This window comes from Camelina sativa, chromosome 4, assembly GCF_030686135.1.
Source record: "Camelina sativa cultivar CO46 ecotype springtype chromosome 4, ASM3068613v1".
Lineage (NCBI taxonomy): Eukaryota > Viridiplantae > Streptophyta > Magnoliopsida > Brassicales > Brassicaceae > Camelina > Camelina sativa.
Genome location: NC_141883.1, coordinates 21125600 through 21146158, shown reverse-complemented (window position 1 = coordinate 21146158; position 20559 = coordinate 21125600). Strand labels below are relative to the sequence as shown.

The 20559-nt window shown below is 36.3% G+C and overlaps 4 protein-coding genes across 4 annotated transcripts; all 4 read left to right on the top strand.

The window, feature by feature from the left end:
• The first annotated feature begins 2917 nt into the window (after positions 1–2917).
• LOC147946037 (uncharacterized) lies at positions 2918–5588 on the top strand. The gene is made up of 2 exons (XM_087510459.1): positions 2918–5034; positions 5218–5588. Exon 1 carries the CDS (start codon positions 3599–3601, stop codon positions 4973–4975), a length of 1377 nt encoding a protein of 458 aa, XP_087366585.1. The 5' UTR covers positions 2918–3598; the 3' UTR covers positions 4976–5034; positions 5218–5588.
• A 6524-nt stretch (positions 5589–12112) lies between these two features.
• On the top strand, positions 12113–14037 carry LOC104780842 (UPF0481 protein At3g47200-like). Its single transcript, XM_010505385.2, has 3 exons — positions 12113–12845; positions 12942–13450; positions 13547–14037. Exons 1-3 carry the CDS (start codon positions 12241–12243, stop codon positions 13969–13971), a joined length of 1539 nt encoding a protein of 512 aa, XP_010503687.2. The 5' UTR covers positions 12113–12240; the 3' UTR covers positions 13972–14037.
• A 1360-nt stretch (positions 14038–15397) lies between these two features.
• On the top strand, positions 15398–17585 carry LOC104780841 (transmembrane protein, putative (DUF247)). Its single transcript, XM_010505384.3, has 3 exons — positions 15398–16173; positions 16261–16781; positions 17034–17585. The coding sequence occupies exons 1-3, from the start codon at positions 15506–15508 to the stop codon at positions 17459–17461; spliced, it is 1617 nt and encodes a 538-aa protein (XP_010503686.1). The 5' UTR covers positions 15398–15505; the 3' UTR covers positions 17462–17585.
• A 490-nt stretch (positions 17586–18075) lies between these two features.
• On the top strand, positions 18076–20145 carry LOC104780840 (UPF0481 protein At3g47200-like). The gene is made up of 3 exons (XM_010505383.2): positions 18076–18842; positions 18944–19479; positions 19570–20145. The coding sequence occupies exons 1-3, from the start codon at positions 18145–18147 to the stop codon at positions 19992–19994; spliced, it is 1659 nt and encodes a 552-aa protein (XP_010503685.1). The 5' UTR covers positions 18076–18144; the 3' UTR covers positions 19995–20145.
• The last annotated feature ends 414 nt before the right edge of the window (positions 20146–20559 follow it).

Sequence of the window (20559 nt, the reverse complement as noted above, 5' to 3'; positions counted from 1 at the left end):
GCCTACTCCTTAACTATAGTTTAAATTTTAATTAAAAAATTATAGAAAATAATTTAATAAACCTAACGACCAAATAATTACCACATAAACTTCCTGTATTGGAATAAAACAAATATACATATAAACGAATCAAATTAAGGGAGGAAAGGCTGATTAGATTAAAATTATTTGATTTAGGGTTTGTTTAAGTAGACTTCTCTTTAGACTATTGATGGTTGACTTTGTTATGGCATCAACTATTAATTCATGGGCATTCGGTCAGAACCGAGAGAACCGAACCGATTAAACCGAGATGTTCGGTTTTCGGCAGTAGAGGATCAACAAACCGATCGGTTATGCTGATCCTCTACTGCAAAAGTCTTTATTATCTAATATTTGATTCTTTCATACCAATAATAATATATTATAATAAAATAGATAGTAAAAAACACTAACCAAGATTGATATAGAAAAACTGGAAAAAAAATCCTAGAAATTTGTAATTTAGTGTAACAATTAATAGCTAAGAATACACTCCATTGTAGTATTGAAGACTGAACTCATTCACGGTTGGGTAATTCTTATAAAATTTTTATATCACTTCATTTCATACTTATAGAATTCTACATTCTTTGAAGAAGTCTTTCGGATAAGTCTTCAGCATAATCATTACAAATATTAAATTGATTTGATTGATTTGCAGACGGTTCAGTTTCCCGTGCAGAAGTCTGCCAAAGAAGTCGTCGACATAATCATTACAAGATTTAAATTGATTTAATTGATTTGACGTTAGTTGGTAAAGAAGTCTGCCAGAGAAGTCGGTTTCTTTATATTTTTTCTGGTACTGTTTCAAATAAACCGGAATTGGTTTTCTAAAACCGAGATTATTTTTCTTGTCATCAATACAGACTTCACACAGAACTCGAACACGTTGACTTCGAAAATAAGTCTAAGTTAATGACCTAACTGCCTAAGAAAACCAAAAACTTGATTTCTCTATATGTATAATATATAATCATGTCAAAAACATATAGAAGCAAGTACATAACATATATCAAAGAATACAACAAGAAAATCTTAAAAATTATTCACCAATTTGCAATAAATTGGTTTTCAAATTATGACGACTTCATGTTGATGTCAACATTTTAGACATAAACTAGCCTCTATGAAGATACTTCCCTTGAAGTCTATTTTGTGTGGTCTACTTTTGCAATTACAATTTAATAAAGCAGACACCGTATGAAGTCTACTAGAATAGTTGACTTCTTTTGTTGTCTTCCTTTGTTAATTTTTTGGTCAGTTTTGCAATTAAAAACATATAACAGAGTAGACTTCTTAAAAAGTTTCAACAAGTTAACTTCGATTATAGTCTACTCTAGTTATTTTTGCAATTGACCAACCCATTGACTTTACACTATACTTCTGTCTAACAAATAGACTTCATCTATCCGTCAACAAGAAAATATAAATTTCGTCGTGGTTAGTTTTGCAATTGAACCAAGTTTGACTTTCGCCAAGTAGACTACGTACGAAGTCTCTAGGAATGATGACTTCGTTTGCAGTTTGCCGTGGTCATTTTTGGGGTTGACCAACATTTTAATTTTTTAATTAGTAGACTTTTTTTGCAGTCAACTAATTATTTTAATATAATAATATTACGATCAATGCTTAAATATTTTGGTCAACTCCAAAAATAGTCACTATAGAAGTCTACTCGTTTATTATCGTAAGAAGACTTCGTCCGGCAGTTATAACTAAAAAGTCAAGAATTTGGTCAATTGCAAACATACACCTTAGTGGACTGCAAATGAAGTATCTGACGGAAAGATTATAATGCAGTCTGAACCACATTTTTTTGTTTTCAAATGAAATTAAGGAAACTGAAATTTTAGTCTACGGGCTCGAAACTCGATAAATTTTTAATTGCAAAATTGACCACATAGTAGACTTTATATGATATTATGACGGTTAGACTAACAAATGAAGTCTAATTTCGCAAAAAATCGAGGAAAATCACGAAATCTACCGGAAAATAACCTTATATGTGGTTGTTTCGCAATGTCAAGCACCGGGAACGTCGTCTTTAGTCACCACCGAAGAAAACCAGCACCAATTTAATCACTATCCAAGAATCATGACATATAACAAGATAAATGCACTTTCAAATTTTATTGGATTAAAATGGAGAGGAGATGGAAGAAAATGAAGTTATCATAGCATTGAGTGTTATTTAAGCTTACAAATTCAGGTTGTTGAAGCTTTAAGAGCTTCAAATTTGGTTTTCATGGTTGTTGGAAAATTGATTGTGGTGGCACAACCGTAAATAAAAGAAGAAGATGAGGATATGAATGTAATAAAAATTTTCGTTAGAAATTCAAATAAATCAGAAATAATGGTATTTTTGTGAATACAATGAATAATCAAGGATTTAACAGGTAGAAAATGACAAATGTTAGAGAGAGAAAATGGCAAATGTTAGAGAAAGAAAAAGAGGGATCTAACATTACAATTACAATTGAATTAAGTTAGGGGCCAATTTTGCAAGTGTCCATTATAATAATTGGGTTTTGGAATCATTATGTTGTTGCAAACCCTAATAATATTTGGATATTGTTTTATTATGGATGTCAAAACTGTAAACTAATTAATCTAACCCGACCATTTATGCAAATGGATTGAGAGCTAAATAGATTAGCGTGAAAAGAATTTGAATAATTAATTAGTCATTTGAATATTTATCAAATTGAGTAAGTTATTGTTTGGGTCCACGTGGATTACAAGTTATTGGCTTCGTTAATGTTTTTTTTTTAATGTATATTTTATACTTAGAAGAATTCTTTTTTTTTTTTTTTTTGTCAAAGACTCAGAAGAATTCATGTTATGTTTTCTACATGGAAAAATGCAGTTATACTATAAGAGTGTCCAATATAATCTCATCTCAGTCATTGAATATATCATAAAAATTTGCTAGTCTTTTCGTTGTATCTTTTTATTTGTACTTATTTTATTTATTTTAAAACTTTAATCCTTTAAATTAGCATAAGAAATCTTATTTCTAATGCAGTCATTGAATGCTGTTATACATTTTACGTTATTTCCTTTTTATTTGTACTTATTTTAAAACTTTAATCCTTTAAATTAGCATAAGAAATCTTATTTCTAAACGAAAAAAGAGAACTTTGCGACGGCGATGGCAATTGGCGACTGGTTCTAGTTTTGAGATGTGTGTTTCCGATGATGGAGGATGGGGAGAGGGTCTCTCGCGTTTTCCGGTGGGTATTTGGCCTCGGCGATGGATCGGAAGTTCATCTCCAGGTGGGTGCGTTTTTGTCTCCACAAGGAGAGATTGGGTAGTATCAGATTTTCACGGGTGGTCTCGGTCTGATTCGATGGGAAACAATCTGGAGATTGGGAGGATTCGATTTAAGATTCTGGAGATGTCCGTTGGACTCTCCTCTCCGTGCTGGGATCCGTTCGGTGAACGATTTACGCTTATTGCGGAGGATATCAAGGTGAGGATCCGATTGTTTGATGGTTATGGGATTTGCTATTGGTTTTCATTAAGGTTATTCGATTATGGGAACCTTAGAGATTCGATTCTTGGGCTTGTTTCTGTATGTGTAATGGTTCGATTTATGCTCATGGATTTCTCGATTGGAGGTATGATTGGTTCTTTCATCTGGTTAGAGATTGTGGGTATCAGAGTGAATATATTCTGGTTTGTGGTTTATGGAAAGTATGGTTGCTTTTTCTTAGGATTTTTCGATCCAGAGATCCTCAGGGATTCGACCATATGGCTTGTTTCTCGTTTTGTAGCGATTTGCATATCTTGTCCTTTAATTTGGCTCAAAGGATTCAGCAGTTCTCTATGACTCTTATTGGGAGATTGATGAACCCTTCTGTCCAAAGGATGGATTCTTTAGTTGCCAATCTTCCCAAGATATGGAAGTTGGAAGATAAAGTGGTGGGAGCAGACTTGGGACAAAACATCTTTCAGTTCAACTTTGATGATGAAGCTGATCTTCAAGCAGTTCTGCAGAATGGGCCTTATCATTTTGATGGTTGGATGGTCTTCTTGGTCAAGTGGGAGCCGATTATCTCTTCTACTTATCCCTCGGCTATCAATTTCTGGGTGAAGGTTGCTGGGATCCCTATGCATCTTTGGGAGATGGCGATTTTACAAGCTATTGGCAAAAAGATTGGTCTTCTCCGTGAGATTGATGAGGAATCTGGGAGCATTTGTGTTACGGTTAATGGTTTCAATCCTCTCCTATTTCAGTTGGTTGTACCTTTTGATACTGGTGCTGAGGTTGTTGTTTCTTTGGAGTATGAGAAACTAACGGGCTTCTGTGATCATTGCTCTTGTCTAACACATGAGGTGAAGGTGTGTCCAGAGTTACACAAAGTGTTGGGAGATCATGATGGGGAAAACATGAATGATAAGCGGGGAGGTCAGCGACAGCAATCTGTGGCTAAACAAGGATTTTCTCGTAGTGATGGTGGCTGGGAGAAGCCGAGGAAGTTCGTGAAAAGAGCCCTAGACTTTCATAAGCAGGAGTCGAGTGTTAGTGCTGGTGACTTCGGTGGTTACAGCTCTCGTCAGCAGGAGAAGTATCAGGTCCCGGCCTGGGGTCAAAGGAGGCAGTTTGGTGGGGAGACTAGTGAGTCCGGGGGTAAGAGAGGATTTCAGTCTGCTGGTGGAGAGAGTCTCGGACATGGAGCTCCCTTTCATCTTAATAGAAAGGGTGATTGTTCGGTGTGGCCCAAGCCGTTGTACAAGGCTAAGAACACTAGTGGTGTGAGGAGGGGTCAGGATATTGACTATGAGGTTTCGGTGGCTGCAAAATTGAGTGGTTCCGATGTGGACATGGAGCTTCTCAACAGACAGGGGTTGGTAAGGCTTTGGTGGTCTCGGATTTTGAGGAAGAAACAGATGACTTGTTGGAGGAAGGTGAATATCCAGATGGTGATCCATGGTCAATGGAGAATCTGAGCCGGGTAAGGGAGATGTTCCTATAGCGCCACATGGTGATGCGGTTGATACTTTGCAAGGTACTTCCTCCTCTCTCCCGTTTGATTTGGTTATGGGCGCCGTTAGTACTGCTTTAGGTGATGTTAACTTAGGAAAAAAAGGTGTTCGAACTAAAAAAGGTGTTAGTTGCTCTAGGAGAATTGCATTGCCTTTGGCTTCTCCTGGGAAACGTTTACTTGCTAAGGTTCTGTCTAAATCTGCAGGTGAGGGTAACAAACAGAAGGTGATGGGGAAACAGGGGAACAACACTATGGGCGGTAAACCATCAGGAGGTGGTCGCCAAATTAAGAAAGGGATGGTGGCTCTCCTGAAACCACCGGCTCAAACGTGAAGGTTCTAAGCTGGAACTGTTAGGGCATAGGGGCAGACTTGATAGAGGAGTATTTGGGAGATTTATGAAGGAAACATCGACCAGGCATTTTATTTTTATAAGAAACAAAAAAATGTTTTTTTTATTTACAGAAATTTCAAAATAAGTTTGGTTATAATAAATTGTATATTGTTGAACCTCGTGGGTCCAGTGGTGGTTTAACTTATTTTTTTGGATGAAATAAAATTATCAATCTTTATGATAGGGATCGTATTATTGATATTCAAGCATTTATTGGGCAACAAATGATTTTTTTTTATTTTTTGTTTATGGTGATCCTATACCCCAACGTCCACAACAAGTATGGGACAAATTAGTGGATATTGGGTCTTTCCGTATTGATCCCTGGTTTATGATCAATGATTTTAACGAACTTGTGGGGAACCATGAGAAACAGGGTGGTGCTTTGCGACCACCGTCTTCCTTTGTGCCTTTTCAATCTATGCTTCGGCACTGTGGCATGCTAGAGTTCCCTTGTTATGGTGAACAATTATCATGGAGAGGTAATCGTTGTAATAATCAGTTGGTTCGTTGTCGTTTAGATCGTGCGTTAGGCAATGAGGATTGGTACTGTTTTTTCCCACGTTCACAGGTCGAATATTTGGAGATGATTGGTTCTAATCACTCTCCCATTTTAGTTGTGTGTCTGAAAACAGTTTTAAGACGGAATAGGCAGTTTCGGTTTGATAAACATTGGTTAGGGAAGGATGGATTAGCAGGGGCGGTCGAGTTAGGGTGGAACCGTACAAAAAAATTTCGGACACCGGTCTTCGTGGATAAATTACTGAAATATCAGAATTCAATTTCTTGGTGGCGTAAAAATAATATTTCTCCTGGGCCTTCACTTATTTCTTCATTGAAGGCAGCTTTGCAAGAGGCGAAGATGGATGATGCAATCTCTCAGGCGAAAATACGAAGTATTGAAAGTAAATTAAAAGAGGATTACCGTGATGAGGAATTGTACTGCCTGTAGAAAATTAGGAAATTTTGGTTATGAGTTGGCGATAAGAATACAAATTTTTTTCATGCTTCTACTAAGCAACGGCGGGTGAGAAATAGGATAGTTGGTTTATTCGGTCCTGATAACGGTTGGGAGGAGTCTATATCAGGGATAGAAAATATCGCTTCAAACTATTTTGAGGATCTTTTCAAGAAATCGGATGTGTGGGGCATCTCTGAGATGATTCAGGAGATCTCTCCAATCATTACGGATATGATGAATAGGGATCTGATCACAGAGATCTCTGAGTCGGATGTTCGAAAAGCTCTGTTCGCCATGCATCCGGAGAAGACACCAGGGCCAGATGGAATGACGGCTCTGTTTTTTCAACGCTTTTGGCCTTCACTAAAAGGGGATTTGGTGGCCTTGGTTAAAGACTTCTTTCGCATGGGTTGTTTTGATCCACGCTTAAATGAAACTAATATATGTCTTATTCCAAAAATTAAGAGACCTCAGCGTATGGCGGAATTTATGCTGATTAGCCTCTGTAACATGAGTTACAAGATTATTTCTAAAGTCTTATGCTTTCTGTTGAAGCGGTTTCTACCGTCTCTTGTTTCGGAAACCCAATCGACCTTTGTTTCTGGTCGTTTAATAACAGATAGTATCCTGGCTGCTCAGGAAATGTTTCATGGATTAAATATTAATCAACGCTGTCGCTCAGAATTTCTGGCGTTCAAAACGGATATGAGTAAAGCATATGATCGTGTTGTGTGGGATTTTCTGGAAGCGGTAATGGTTCGATTAGGTTTTGATAAAAAATGGGTTTCTTGGATTATGTGGTGTGTATCTTCCGTCTCGTATAGAGTCTTTCTTAATGGTCAGCCGCGTGGATCTATTTTACCAAAGAGGGGTTTGCGTCAGGGGGACCCTCTATCCCCGTATTTGTTTATACTTTGCACGGAGGTGTTGATCGCTAATATTAAAAAGGCTGAACGGGAGAATAAGATTACAGGTATCACACTATCTCGGGATTTTCTCACCATTTCGCATTTGCTGTTTGCGGATGATAGTTTGTTCTTTTGTAAAGCCGAGGCGACGAAATGCAAGACAGTTATGGAGATAATAGGGAATTATGGAAAAGCTTCGGGCCAAGAGGTTAATCTGGCGAAGTCTTCCATCATGTTTGGGAAGAGTGTCTTGTCTGATATAAGAACTCAGATAAAATCTGTTATTGACATTTCTATGGAAGGCGGTATGGGCTCTTATTTGGGTATTCCTGAGAATCTGCAGGGCTCGAGAACTAAGGTTTTCAGCTATGTTAACGAGCGTCTTGATGATCGGGTGAATGGTTGGTCTGCGAAGTATTTATCGAAAGGTGGCAAGGATGTTATGATTAAATCAGTTGTGTTGGCCCTCCAAACTCATGTTATGTCATGTTATAAATTGCCGCAGGAGATGACTTCAAAATTAACAAGTGCTATTGCACGATTCTGGTGGAAGTCTAATGATAAGGCACGGGGCTTACACTGGGTAGCTTGGGATATATTGTGTAAGGATAAATGTGAAGGTGGTTTGGGCTTTCGTGCTCTAGAGCAGTTTAATGATGCGATTCTAGCTAAGCAGTATTGGCGGTTAATTAACTACCCATCATCCTTAATGGCTAGGGTAATGCGAGGTCGTTATTTTAGGAATAAACATCCCCTTATGGCCAAAAAACCATACTCTGCCTCGTTTGCTTGGCGAAGTATTTACTCAACAAAACGTTTGGTGGAACATGGGGCAAGGGTGGTGATAGGCTCTGGGTGTAATACTTCTGTCTGGAGAGACCCTTGGATACCGGATAATCCACCGAGGTCAGCTACTGGTCGTGGCAAAGTGTTGCATCCTAATTTAATGGTTAACCATTTAGTTAACCCAGTTACTAAGGAATGGCATTTGCCTATTCTCGAGGAGTTCATGGATCTGGAGGAAATCCTGATTATTCTTAGTATGATGGTCAGTAAATCCTTTAAACCGGATAGATTAATTTGGCATTTCACAAAAATAGGGAAATATTCGGTTAAATCGGGCTACCGACTTGCACAAGATTTGATTAGGGAAGAGTAGTATGGACCGACGTGTACCGCCATTAGGGTACAAGCCTAGAAACTGGAAGTTCCCCCAAAGATTCAACGTTTCTTCTGGCAGATAGCTTCCGGTTCTCTTCCAGTGCTGGAACGACTTGCTCATCGGGGTGTGCGGTGTGATACCCTTTGTAAGAGATGTGATTCTGTGGTTGAAACTATAAATCATGCTCTTTTCGAATGTCCTCATTCGCGTAGGATCTGGGAGATGTCTCAGGTTTTACTACTTCCTGATGGATTCCCTTATGAGTCAGTATATTCGAATTTGGATTTTATTTTCTGGCGAGATCCTCTCAATCGGGAGTTCCAGATATTGGTTTCCGTCTACTTTGGATTTTATGGTCAATTTGGAAAGATAGGAATAAAAAAATTTTTGAGGGATCACAGGCAGAGCCAATCGATGTTATTAATCAGGCTACTAATGATAAATTGTTGTGGGAAGAGGCCAAGTCCTTTTCCGCGGGAGTCCAGGTTCCTCCGGATATATCAGAACTCCCGAAATCCTTTTTTCGCTGCCAGGTCGATGGATCTTGGAAGGGTTCAGATCGTTTTATGGGGTTGGGTTGGTGGTACTGCAATGGTGAGGATCTGATGTTACTTTTGGGAGCACGGTGTGTAAGATGAAGCCCTTCCCCCCCCCCCCCCCCCCCCTTCATTCGGAGTTACAAGCGTTGATTTGGGCTATGGAGTCTCTCCTCAATGTTGGTGTTAATTGTCAAGCATATGAGACGGATTGTGCAGAGTTAGTGGCGATGGTGCAGTCTCCAGATATGGTCATATATAGTACATGGTTATAAAAAGGACATGTTAGAATTAATAAAATATCATTAAATTTGTGTTAGTACGTGTTAAATCCTCATTTTATTATTTGTCAACAATACTAATATTATAATATTTGACATATAAAATCAAGTTGATTTAACTAAGATTGTGTAAAATAATGAAATCATTAGGAAAGATGTGATTTAATCACAGCGTATAAATTACTTATTATGTATTTAGATCCCTTATTTTTTATAATAATTAAAAATCAAAATAGAATCTCAAATACAAAACAAAATAAACTAAATATAACAAACAAATGGTCATCAAGTGTATTGTGAATTAAAAAAATAATATAAACATTTAGCCGTACAAACACCCGAAATTTTATTTTAGTTATTTCTCTATTTACAAAACATCCAATATTTAACAAACAAATACAACATAAATATAAATAATAATAAAAATTATATGCACGCGTACTGCGGGTTAAAATCTTGTTGTATAATATTAAATAATATTTGGGAACAAATTTGTACTAGTATAATTTTATTTAATGCGTATTTACAATGCAAAATTAACTTTAATTTTTTTAAAAATCTATGTGATGACTAACATATTTTACACTGTTTTTACTAGACTTGAAATTTTTAGGTAAACAAAGAATGATTTTTAGTTTAATAAACAAAAATTTAAAAGCTATGTGCAGAAAAAAAAACATAAACATCTTTTTAAACGATATTATAAATTAGGTCTTTTTAAAATGTTGTTTCTAGTTTCGATATTTCAGTTTCACTTGTTGAATGCATATGAATTACAATCATTAATGATCTTTCATGCATTCTATTTTTTTATTTAGAATTCTTTATATATATTTTTAACGTTTTGAAATATTATATTTAGGTAATTAATGAATAAAAATAGTCAACTTATGTTACTGTATGTATATGTACCCTTTTTCATGACTATGAAATATAATTGCTCAAAAAAAATGAAATATAATTGTCATATGTTTCTATTATTCATAATACTAGGTTATAAACCCGCGCTACGCGCGGATATTCTTATATGATTTTGTCTTAAAAAAATTAGATTGAAAAATTATTTAACTAACTATACATTGACATTAAATATGCAAAATTATTATAACGTCCCTGTTGTAAATAGATGGCTACTGGAAAGTATCGAACCCCAACTCAAGTTTGAGTTGGTGCAGCTGTAATGGCAATAATCAGACTTTATTGTTTGGTGCTAGATGTTTTAGATTACAATCATAAGAAAGTGGATTCATCTAAATCTTCTTTCTATGCACAATACTTCAAATCTCACACTTGGTACAACCACATAAAAGCTTCAGCTCGATCGGACATCCTTACGATCTTTAAAAGATGCCCTCAATAACCCATCTTAGAACTGTTCATGTTTCTTAGCATAAATTGCACCACTTTCCATCAGTTAATTCTTATTGAAGCTTTCTCAGTTTCTATGGATTCTTGGTTTGTTGGCTCTGCACGTAACCTTTGTCTTCATCTTCCTTTCACTTTGTCTCTCTTCTTCCCCTTTCCCTTCCCAGATCTGACCTATCTTAGCTCCTCCACCACACTTGCCATAACCACACAACATGACTCCCCATATCCACCACGGTTTTACATACTATACACATATTTATAAACTTTTTTATGGTTAAAAATTAATGAAACTTATACTTTTTATAGAGTTTTAAATATTTAAACTTTCTATGAAATTTAAATATTTATATTATTTTTAAAATTCTGTTAGGTTTAAATATTTCTAATATTTAAACCTAACAGAATTTTAAAAATAATATAAATATTAGAAATATTTAAACCTTTTAAAAGTTTCAATAATTATAATATTTTAAATTTTTTAATTTTTAAAATTATAATATATTTGATATATTTTGATATTTGATAAAAAATTATATATGATTGATATAGTTTGATGGGTTTATTTGATATATTTTGATAAAAATTATATATGATTGATTACGGTAATAAAATATTATCTCGTAAAAAAAATTAAAATTAGTACTAAGGAAAAAAATTAAAATATAAAAATCAGTTGTGTTATAAAATCAAATCTGATAAAAAAAATCATAAATTTAACTTGACGTCCAGGCGAGGCAAATCAAACTGATGACCTCACATATCCTAAACCATTTTCTTTGACCACCAGAAAAACGAAACAATTTTATAATCATGAATTTAACTCGTTTTTAATTTAATTGATCGCTACCACCTATGTTTTCGTGTTTTTTATTCAATGTTTTCTTATTCTTCATATTCTTTCTTGTCATTTTCATTGTCAAATTTTATGTTAATTGTCAACGTAATTTTTACCATTTGGTTCTTCGTTATACTCTTTTTCTTCTCCTTCATCGTCAACTTCTTCACATTCTTCCACTGAAAAACCTTCCGCATTCTTAATATAATTTGATAATATTTTTTTGAAACTGTTTAAAGTTTTAATTTGATCAAATAAAAAACCAGATCAAACCAAATAAAACTGTTAAACTTGGACGCCTGATAAATCAAGTTTTCCTGCTCATTCGTTGTTGGAAGCATATTAATCTTATTTATACTGGTTCTGAACCATTGTCTAAAAAGTTTCTAGTCGATGTGGGATATTATGCTTAGTTCTTTGATTTCCATAAATTTAAAATTTTCTTTTTTTCTAAAAAATTCTGTAAATTTAAAAAATGTTAATGAATGACATGTCAAATCATGATAGGTTGTTTAAAATAATTTTCAATATAAAAATTTTTGGAAATTGTATAAAATGTTAATAAGTGATATGTCAAATTTCTATTGGTTGTTTAAAAACGTACGTGGACGGATTTATGAGCTTATAGTTCCTATTTTTTATTAGTACAGATGAGAAACAAAGCGTGGCCAGTTACATCTTTGGATTGACATCTTTTACCAAAAAAAAAGTCTTTGCATTGACATTTGACATTGCTGTCTTCTCTTCTCTCTCACGATCTCCCGAGCTTCAACCCGCAGAAATCATGGTTTTGTTTTCGGATGGTCGCTCAACTTCCACCCACAGAAGGTACAGACGGTTGTCATGGTTCGTGCCCATCCATAGTTTCCGTGAAATTACCAGACGTGATCAAGGCCAAAGTTCGCACAGCCACAATGAGACTTACGCGGAGCCCAGTGAGATCGAAGTAAAAGAAGAAAAGCCAAGAGAGACACGAGAAGAATGGGTGATCTCGATCAAGGACAAGATGGATCAAGCACTTAGATACGACGCAACAAATAGCTGGGACAAGCTATGTATCTACAGAGTTCCATTTTATCTTCAAGAGAACGACAAAAAGTCTTACTTGCCTCAAACTGTCTCTATTGGTCCATACCACCATGGTAAGGAACATCTAATGCCCATGGAGCGTCACAAGTGGCGGGCAGTCAATATGATCATGGCACGTACCAAGCACAACATCGAAATGTATATTGACGCCATGAAAGAACTTGAGGAGGAGGCTCGTGCTTGCTACCAAGGTCCCATTGATATGAAGAATAGTAATGAGTTCACAGAAATGCTTGTTCTTGATGGATGCTTTGTTCTCGAGCTCTTCAAGGGAACAGTTCAAGGATTCAAGGAAATCGGGTTAGTGTTACTAAATTTTCCGGTTTATCGAGTTATCTCATATATATATATATATATAGCTAAATCGGTCTGATTTTTAAATTGTGTGTTGAATAGATATGCATCCAATGACCCGGTTTTTGCGAAGCGAGGATTGATGCATTCGATACAACGTGACATGGTAATGTTGGAAAATCAACTTCCTCTTTTTGTTCTCAACCGGTTATTAGGGCTACAGCCGGGTACACCGAACCAAACTGGTATAGTGGCAGATGTAGCTGTTCGGTTCTTCAAAACATTATTGCCAACAAGCAAGGCGCTGACCAAATCAGAAAGTTCGTTGGGCTCTCAGGGAAAATCCGATGAACTGACTGACAACGGCGGGTTGCACTGTTTGGATGTTTTCCATCGAAGTCTCATCCAATCTAGTGAGACAACAAATCGTGGGATTCCATATGAAGATATGAGAATGGTAGTAGTAGACAAACAACAACGACAACTGATACATTGTGTGACAGAACTAAGAGACGCGGGTGTTAAGTTCATGAGAAAAGAAACCGGCCAGCTTTGGGATATCGAATTCAAAAACGGTTATCTAAAGATACCCAAACTTCTAATCCATGACGGTGAGTTAACCGGTTTTTCTTCTCCTACTTTTCTATAGGCCATAACTCCATTATAAACTTATAAAAACCACCAAGGTCTCATGTGTTTCTTTGTAGGTACCAAGTCGCTATTCTCAAACCTTATAGCTTTCGAGCAGTGCCATACCCAGTCAAGCAACAACATAACATCCTACATAATCTTCATGGATAATCTAATTAACTCTTCTGAAGATGTTAGCTACTTGCACCACGCTGGTATCATTGAGCATTGGCTAGGGAGTGATGCTGAAGTTGCGGATTTGTTCAACCGGTTATGTAAAGAAGTGATCTTTGACCCCAAAGATGGTTATCTATCTCAACTGTCTGGCGAAGTGAACCGTTATTACAGTCGTAAGTGGAACTCTTTGAAGGCAACCTTAAGACAAAAGTACTTCAATAACCCTTGGGCATACTTTTCTTTTTCAGCTGCAGTTATTCTGCTAGTTCTCACATTTTTCCAAAGCTTGTTTGCTGTCTATGCTTATTATAAGCCACCTTCATAAATTTCATCTAATTTACAGTATTTCTGTTGTATTTTCTTCTATTAAAAATAAAACAGTGACGTTGCATGCAAAATTTGGATTCTCAAATAGGTAGAGCATCTGCATCGGTTAATAATATTTTTTAAATCTAAAAAAATTAAAATATTATTATTTAATTTAAAATACAATTTGGACCACTTACTACAAGACATGTAAGTATAAGAGTTTCTCATTCGCATACCTTCTTCTGCCAAACAAGAAACTCTGAAAAATTCTGTTTTATCTCTTTCATACTTTTTCTTTATTTCTTAAATTTTTAATTTTTAGAAAAGCTTTGAGAAATCACCGATAAACGTGGTCTTAATGCATTGAAAATCATTTTTTAAGGTTAATTTTAGACTAATTATATTGTTCAATCATTAAAACGAAAATTTTAAACAGAAGAAAAAAAAAAGTAAACAGTTACTTGGATTATAGTAATGAACGTGGTGGATCGTGAGTGTAGAATTTTAAAATGGATTTCACATAGACAGTGACAATGTGTTGGTAAGGTCGAGGTTGATTGGGTTCTCTATGCTTGGAAATGGATTTGCATGCCTGAACACTAAATTTTAAACGGCATATTTAAATCATAAAGTTATGACTTTCTTGGATTCTTTTGGGTTTGCATGTCTGAACATTATTTTTGTTTGGTCGATTTTTTTTTTAAGGCATAATATCGAATACTCAAATCTTAATATATCCTGAGACTTTGTCTTTTAATCAGAGCACCTCATCATTCATACGAGAATGGTGAAGTCGTGCCATGTGCCAAGTTTCCCATGTCTATGGTTGATAACATCTTAATTGGATTCTTCCTCCACAGTAGACAGGGAATATATAACCAAAGAATGTGACCGAAACAATAAAAGGAATAACGTTTAAGATGCTCTCAAAAATCGGATTTCTCTCTTTTTAGGAAGAGACAAAATGACCAAAGAAAAGAGATGTTAGTCTGGATAATATTGTTATTGATATACTTGCTGCTTCTATTGAAATTTCGAGAGAAAATATAGTTTTTTTACTTTTTAACAAGAGTTAGGAGAATTCAAATCTCAATCGTAGTCAATAATCTATTATAGTCTTTTCTATAAGTGTAGTGAGCATTTTCTTTTCTTAATAAGAGTTTGAATGTTTCAATATCTCAGTAATCTCACTCCAAGAAATATATAAATTACATATATCAATTGTCACACGACTTTTAGAGTCTTTCTCTAATTAAGAGTTGTAGAAGAAACGTCAAACAAAAAAACATAACTCGCCGAGGCATTATATCCAATACGTTTAAAAATTGTTTAACACATTTTAATGTATAAGTATGATTAGATGTCAAACTTAGTAACGTGTGTATGCATAATAGCACATATGTATTATGTATAAATATAATTATGGTTGTTGTCATTACAGATCAAACATATCCATAAATATAAGCAACCAATCATAGTTTTAATCCAGTTGTTACATCTTTGCTTTTCAACTTTCTCTCCGTCACTCTCAATCTCCGGAAAGAACAAAAATGGTAATTCCTAATAACGAACCACCACCACCACAGCCGCAGCCGCCCCTTCCATTGGCGTTGCCACCTCTGCCGCCGCCACCACCACCTCTCCCGCCCCAGCTACCATTTGGACCGAATCTTCCTCTACAGCATATTATTATAAGAAGAAAAAGAAGAAGAAATTATCAACCACGACCGATGTTGATCTGGTACTTCCTCACCTCTATTATGCGCAAAAAACTCCAAATCCAAAACCAACGACCCGAAGAGACACGAGAAGAATGGGTGATTTGGATCAAAGACAAGATGAAGCAAGTACATAGAGACGACGCCACAACTAGCTGGGACAAGCTCTGTATCTACAGAGTTCCACACTCCCTTCAGAAAAACGACAAGACTTCCTACTTCCCTCAAACCGTCTCGCTTGGTCCGTACCACCATGGGGATGAACATCTCCAGCCAATGGACTATCACAAATGGCGTGCGGTCAATATGGTCTTGAAACGTACCAAACAAGGCATCGAAACGTATATTGACGCCATGAAAGAGCTCGAAGAGAGGGCTCGTGCTTGCTACGAAGGTCGTATTGATATGAGCAGTAACAAGTTCACGGAAATGCTAGTTCTTGATGGTTGTTTTGTTCTCGAGCTCTTCAGAGGAGCTGATGAAGGATTCTCGAAACTTGAGTAAGCATTCTGAATTACTGATACAAGTTGTCTAAACTTGTTGACTTTGATTTTTTTTTTTTTTTTAATTCTTTTGATGTTCTGTAGATACAATCGAAATGATCCCGTTTTTGCGATGCGAGGATCCATGCATTCTATTCGACGTGACATGCTAATGTTGGAAAACCAACTTCCTTTGTTCGTCTTAAACCGGTTATTAGATCTACAGCTCGGTACACCGAGCCAAACCGGTTTAGTAGCGATATTAGCAGTCCGGTTCTTCAATCCGTTAATGCCAACCTATATGCCATCAACTAAAATCGAGGACTCACAAGTAAACAATAAGTTCTTTAACCCAATTGCTGACAAGGACAAGGAAGAATTGCACTGTCTTGATGTTTTCCGTCGAAGTGTACTCCAGCCTAGTCTAAAACCGGAACCGAGGTTGTCGCGAAGTAGATGGTCTTGGAAACCGCTCGTGGCGGACAAGCGCCAACAACAACTGTTACATTGCGTGACAGAACTAAGAGAGGCCGGTATAAAATTCAAAAGAAGAAAATCCGACCGGTTTTGGGATATTCAATTCAAAAACGGTTGTTTAGAGATACCGAAACTACTTATCCATGACGGTAAGTTCACTTTTTTTTTCCCTTTTTATTAGTTTTATCAAAATCTTTTTTATCCATTACATTTTCAATTCTTGTTTTTACATTGTCGCTTAGGAATCATAATGGGATATTCATATGATATGAACAGTATGGTTTTTAATATTACGTACTAACCATATTTTACGTACATTCGAACGTGATATAGAAAATATATCAGAACCAAATTTTTTGCGACACGTAAAAACAATCTATGGTCTCTCGTGTTTTTTGTAGGTACCAAGTCTCTTTTCTCAAATCTTATAGCATACGAGCAGTGCCATATCGATTCAACCAACGATATAACATCTTACATAATCTTCATGGACAATCTAATAGATTCTGCTGAAGATGTTAGGCATTTGCACTACTATGATATCATCGAGCACTGGTTAGGAAATGATTCAGAAGTAGCTGATGTGTTCAACCGGCTATGTCAAGAAGTGGCTTTCGACCTCGAAAACACTTATTTATCTGTATTGTCGCATAAGGTGGACAGTTACTATAACCGGAAGTGGAATGTCGTGAAGGCAACCTTAAAACATAAGTACTTCAATAATCCTTGGGCGTACTTCTCTTTCTTTGCTGCAGTTATTCTGCTACTTCTCACATTATTTCAGAGCTTTTTCACTTCTTATCCTTATTTTAACCCACCTTCTTCATAAGTCATTATTATTTTCTAGTATCTTTAATTCGACTTGGAAAGTTTGTATGTTTTCACTCTGTTTTTCCTATTGTACCACAAAAAATTTATAAATAAAAAATAAAGAAATAATTGATTTCACTGTATTTTCTTGAAGCCATATGTTACTATGTTAGTACTACGAAAGATTATCCAATTCAGATATTGCTGTACTTAATTAACCAAAAATGTTTGTTGTACTTTATGGTCGTAGACGAACAAAAAAGGTCACGATAACTTTTTAATTGGTAAGTTGCAAAATCGTGGTAAACTTTGGATATTTCAAGCTGATCCTTGAAATATATTTCAAGATCATAAGAGTTTGGATTACGTCATAATCTCATCGTGACTTGAATAGATTAAATTAATCGAAGACTCAGAATTGTGATATTGAGCACTTTTACTTTAATTAATAAATACACCAATTGAACTAGTGAGGGACGAGTGTTTTTTAAGAGCCTTTATTTTATCAGGATTTTTATACGAATTACAAAAAAAACGTGGCCCGTCAAGGTGTTAGTTAATTAACAGCTCTATACAGTTTGACAAACTTATTAGTGTTTAAACAAAAAAGAAAACGTATTATTGTGTGCTGTGCATAAATCTTATGATTGTTACATCTTTGTTTTTCAACATTTTTCTCTCGCAAAGCTTCAACCAACAAAAATGGTGCGTATTCTTTCTTTTCCACCACCGCCTCCACCACCACCAACATTTAGATCAATTCCACCTCGGCGCTATTTCTTCAAAAGAAAGAACAGAACTCCACCAACACCACCCCCACCTCCACCGCGACCATTTGGACCGATTCTTCCTTGGCGGTATTCTGTCAAAAGAAGAAGAAACAATCCACCATCATCTTTGATCCAAAAAGACATGCTGACATGGTACATGATCACTCTCGTCATGCGCCAAAAACTCCAAACCCGATACCAGCAACCTGAAGAGACAAGAGAAGAATGGGTGATCTCGATCAAAGACAAGATGGAACAAGCACTTAGGGAAGACGCCACTACTAGTTGGGACAAGCTATGCATCTACAGAATACCTCAATACCTTCAAGAGAACAACACCAAATCCTATTTCCCTCAGACTGTCTCGCTTGGTCCGTACCACCATGGCAACAAACATCTCTTGCCCATGGACCGTCACAAGTGGCGTGCGATCAACATGGTCATGAAACGTACCGAGCAAGGCATCGAAATGTATATTGACGCTATGAAAGATCTTGAAGAGAGGGCTCGTGCTTGCTACGAAGGTCCCATTGGTTTGAGTAGTAACAAGTTTAGCGAAATGCTGGTTCTTGATGGTTGTTTTGTTCTTGAGCTATTCAGAGGAGCCGATGAAGGATTCTCCGAACTTGGGTTAGAATTTCGGGTTTATCCGGTTATTAATATAATGTAAAGCCGATATTATTTAAGATCCGGTTATCTAAACTGTTGACTTTGACTTTTTATGCATGTAGATACGATCGTAACGATCCAGTTTTTGCAATGCGAGGATCAATGCATTCGATACAACGTGACATGGTAATGCTGGAAAATCAACTTCCTTTGTTCGTTCTCGACCGGTTGTTAGAGCTACAGCTTGGTCTTCGAAACCAAACCGGTTTAGTTGCACAATTAGCAATTCGGTTCTTTAATCCGTTGATGCCAACCGACGAGCCGTTGACCAAAACCGACCAGACAAAACTCGAATGCTCACTGGAAAAGGATAAATTCTTTAACCCAATTGCCGACAAGGACAAGGGCGAGTTGCACTGTCTGGATGTGTTCCGTCGAAACCTGCTTCGGCCTAGTTCGAATCCAGAGCCGAGGTTATCACGAAGGAGATGGTCCTGGAAGACTCGTGTAGCGGACAAGCGCCAACAACAACTGATACATTGCGTAACAGAGCTAAGAGAAGCCGGTATCAAATTTAAGAGAAGGAAGACCGACCGGTTTTGGGATATTCAGTTTAGAAACGGTTATCTTGAGATACCCAAACTACTTATCCATGACGGTAATTTGAACTATATGTTACTACACTTCTTTCTATAGAATCCCATAACTCCTAAAAACTTACGTTACCATGGTCTTGTGTTTCTTGTAGGTACAAAATCTCTCTTTTCGAATCTTATAGCTTTTGAGCAATGTCATATCGAGTCGAGCAACGACATAACGTCTTACATAATCTTCATGGACAATCTAATAGATTCTTCCGAAGATGTTAGCTATTTGCACTATTGTGGTATCATCGAGCACTGGCTAGGAAGTGATTCTGAAGTTGCGGATTTATTCAATAGGTTATGTCAAGAAGTGGCATTCGATCCTCAACATAGTTATTTATCTCAGTTGTCAAATAAAGTCGACCGGTATTATAGCCGAAAGTGGAATGTTTTGAAGGCTATCTTGAAACACAAGTACTTCAATAATCCTTGGGCATATTTCTCTTTTTTTGCTGCACTTGTCCTGCTAGTTCTCACTTTATTTCAAAGTTTTTTTACTGCGTATCCTTATTTTAGGCCACCTTCTTAATTTCCATTATTATTCCATAGGTTCCTTCATTCAACTTGGAATGTTTGTATTATGTATTTTCCGAACATTTTTGTATACTTTCTTCATTCTATTGTATTGCAAAAGAATAAAATCAGAAAATAAACTAAACAGCACATGTTTCCCGTCACAACCAAACTAGTGCTTAAACTCCCAATTGGCTAAAAGCAACATCACTTTGCTTCACAACAAAACAGAGTCTGCAACTTTCACTTTTGGCTGCTTGAACAGCACACACATTATTACCGTTGTAGATAAGGCTGACTGCAGGTTTAACATTGACATTGGGCTTTGCAGTTTGGTTGTTGGGCTTGATAGCAATTGAGGTCTTGTTCAAAACAGAACTTGACTTGGTTGCAGACTCTGTTTTGTTGTGAAGCAAAGTGATGTTGCTTTTATTGGCTCTCTACACCAGTTTGGTACTCGATGCTTGCCAAAGAGTAGTATCCATCAGTCCGGATACTATAGAACTTGACATCCTTATAAGTTCTATTGATTCACGACTTCTCCAACTAAGAATGATGTTTAGATTTGAATTTGTTCCTAA

Excerpts from the sequence above, each read along its gene's own strand:
- LOC104780841 (XM_010505384.3), top strand. The coding sequence starts at position 15,506 with ATGGTAATTCCTAATAACGAACCACCACCACCACAGCCGCAGCCGCCC. Across the intron at positions 16,174-16,260 it reads GAAGGATTCTCGAAACTTGA|ATACAATCGAAATGATCCCG; the intron begins GTAAGCATTCTG and ends GATGTTCTGTAG. Across the intron at positions 16,782-17,033 it reads GAAACTACTTATCCATGACG|GTACCAAGTCTCTTTTCTCA; the intron begins GTAAGTTCACTT and ends TGTTTTTTGTAG.
- LOC147946037 (XM_087510459.1), top strand. The coding sequence starts at position 3,599 with ATGTGTAATGGTTCGATTTATGCTCATGGATTTCTCGATTGGAGGTAT.
- LOC104780840 (XM_010505383.2), top strand. The coding sequence starts at position 18,145 with ATGGTGCGTATTCTTTCTTTTCCACCACCGCCTCCACCACCACCAACA. Across the intron at positions 18,843-18,943 it reads GAAGGATTCTCCGAACTTGG|ATACGATCGTAACGATCCAG; the intron begins GTTAGAATTTCG and ends TTATGCATGTAG. Across the intron at positions 19,480-19,569 it reads CAAACTACTTATCCATGACG|GTACAAAATCTCTCTTTTCG; the intron begins GTAATTTGAACT and ends TGTTTCTTGTAG.
- LOC104780842 (XM_010505385.2), top strand. The coding sequence starts at position 12,241 with ATGGTTTTGTTTTCGGATGGTCGCTCAACTTCCACCCACAGAAGGTAC. Across the intron at positions 12,846-12,941 it reads CAAGGATTCAAGGAAATCGG|ATATGCATCCAATGACCCGG; the intron begins GTTAGTGTTACT and ends TGTGTTGAATAG. Across the intron at positions 13,451-13,546 it reads CAAACTTCTAATCCATGACG|GTACCAAGTCGCTATTCTCA; the intron begins GTGAGTTAACCG and ends GTTTCTTTGTAG.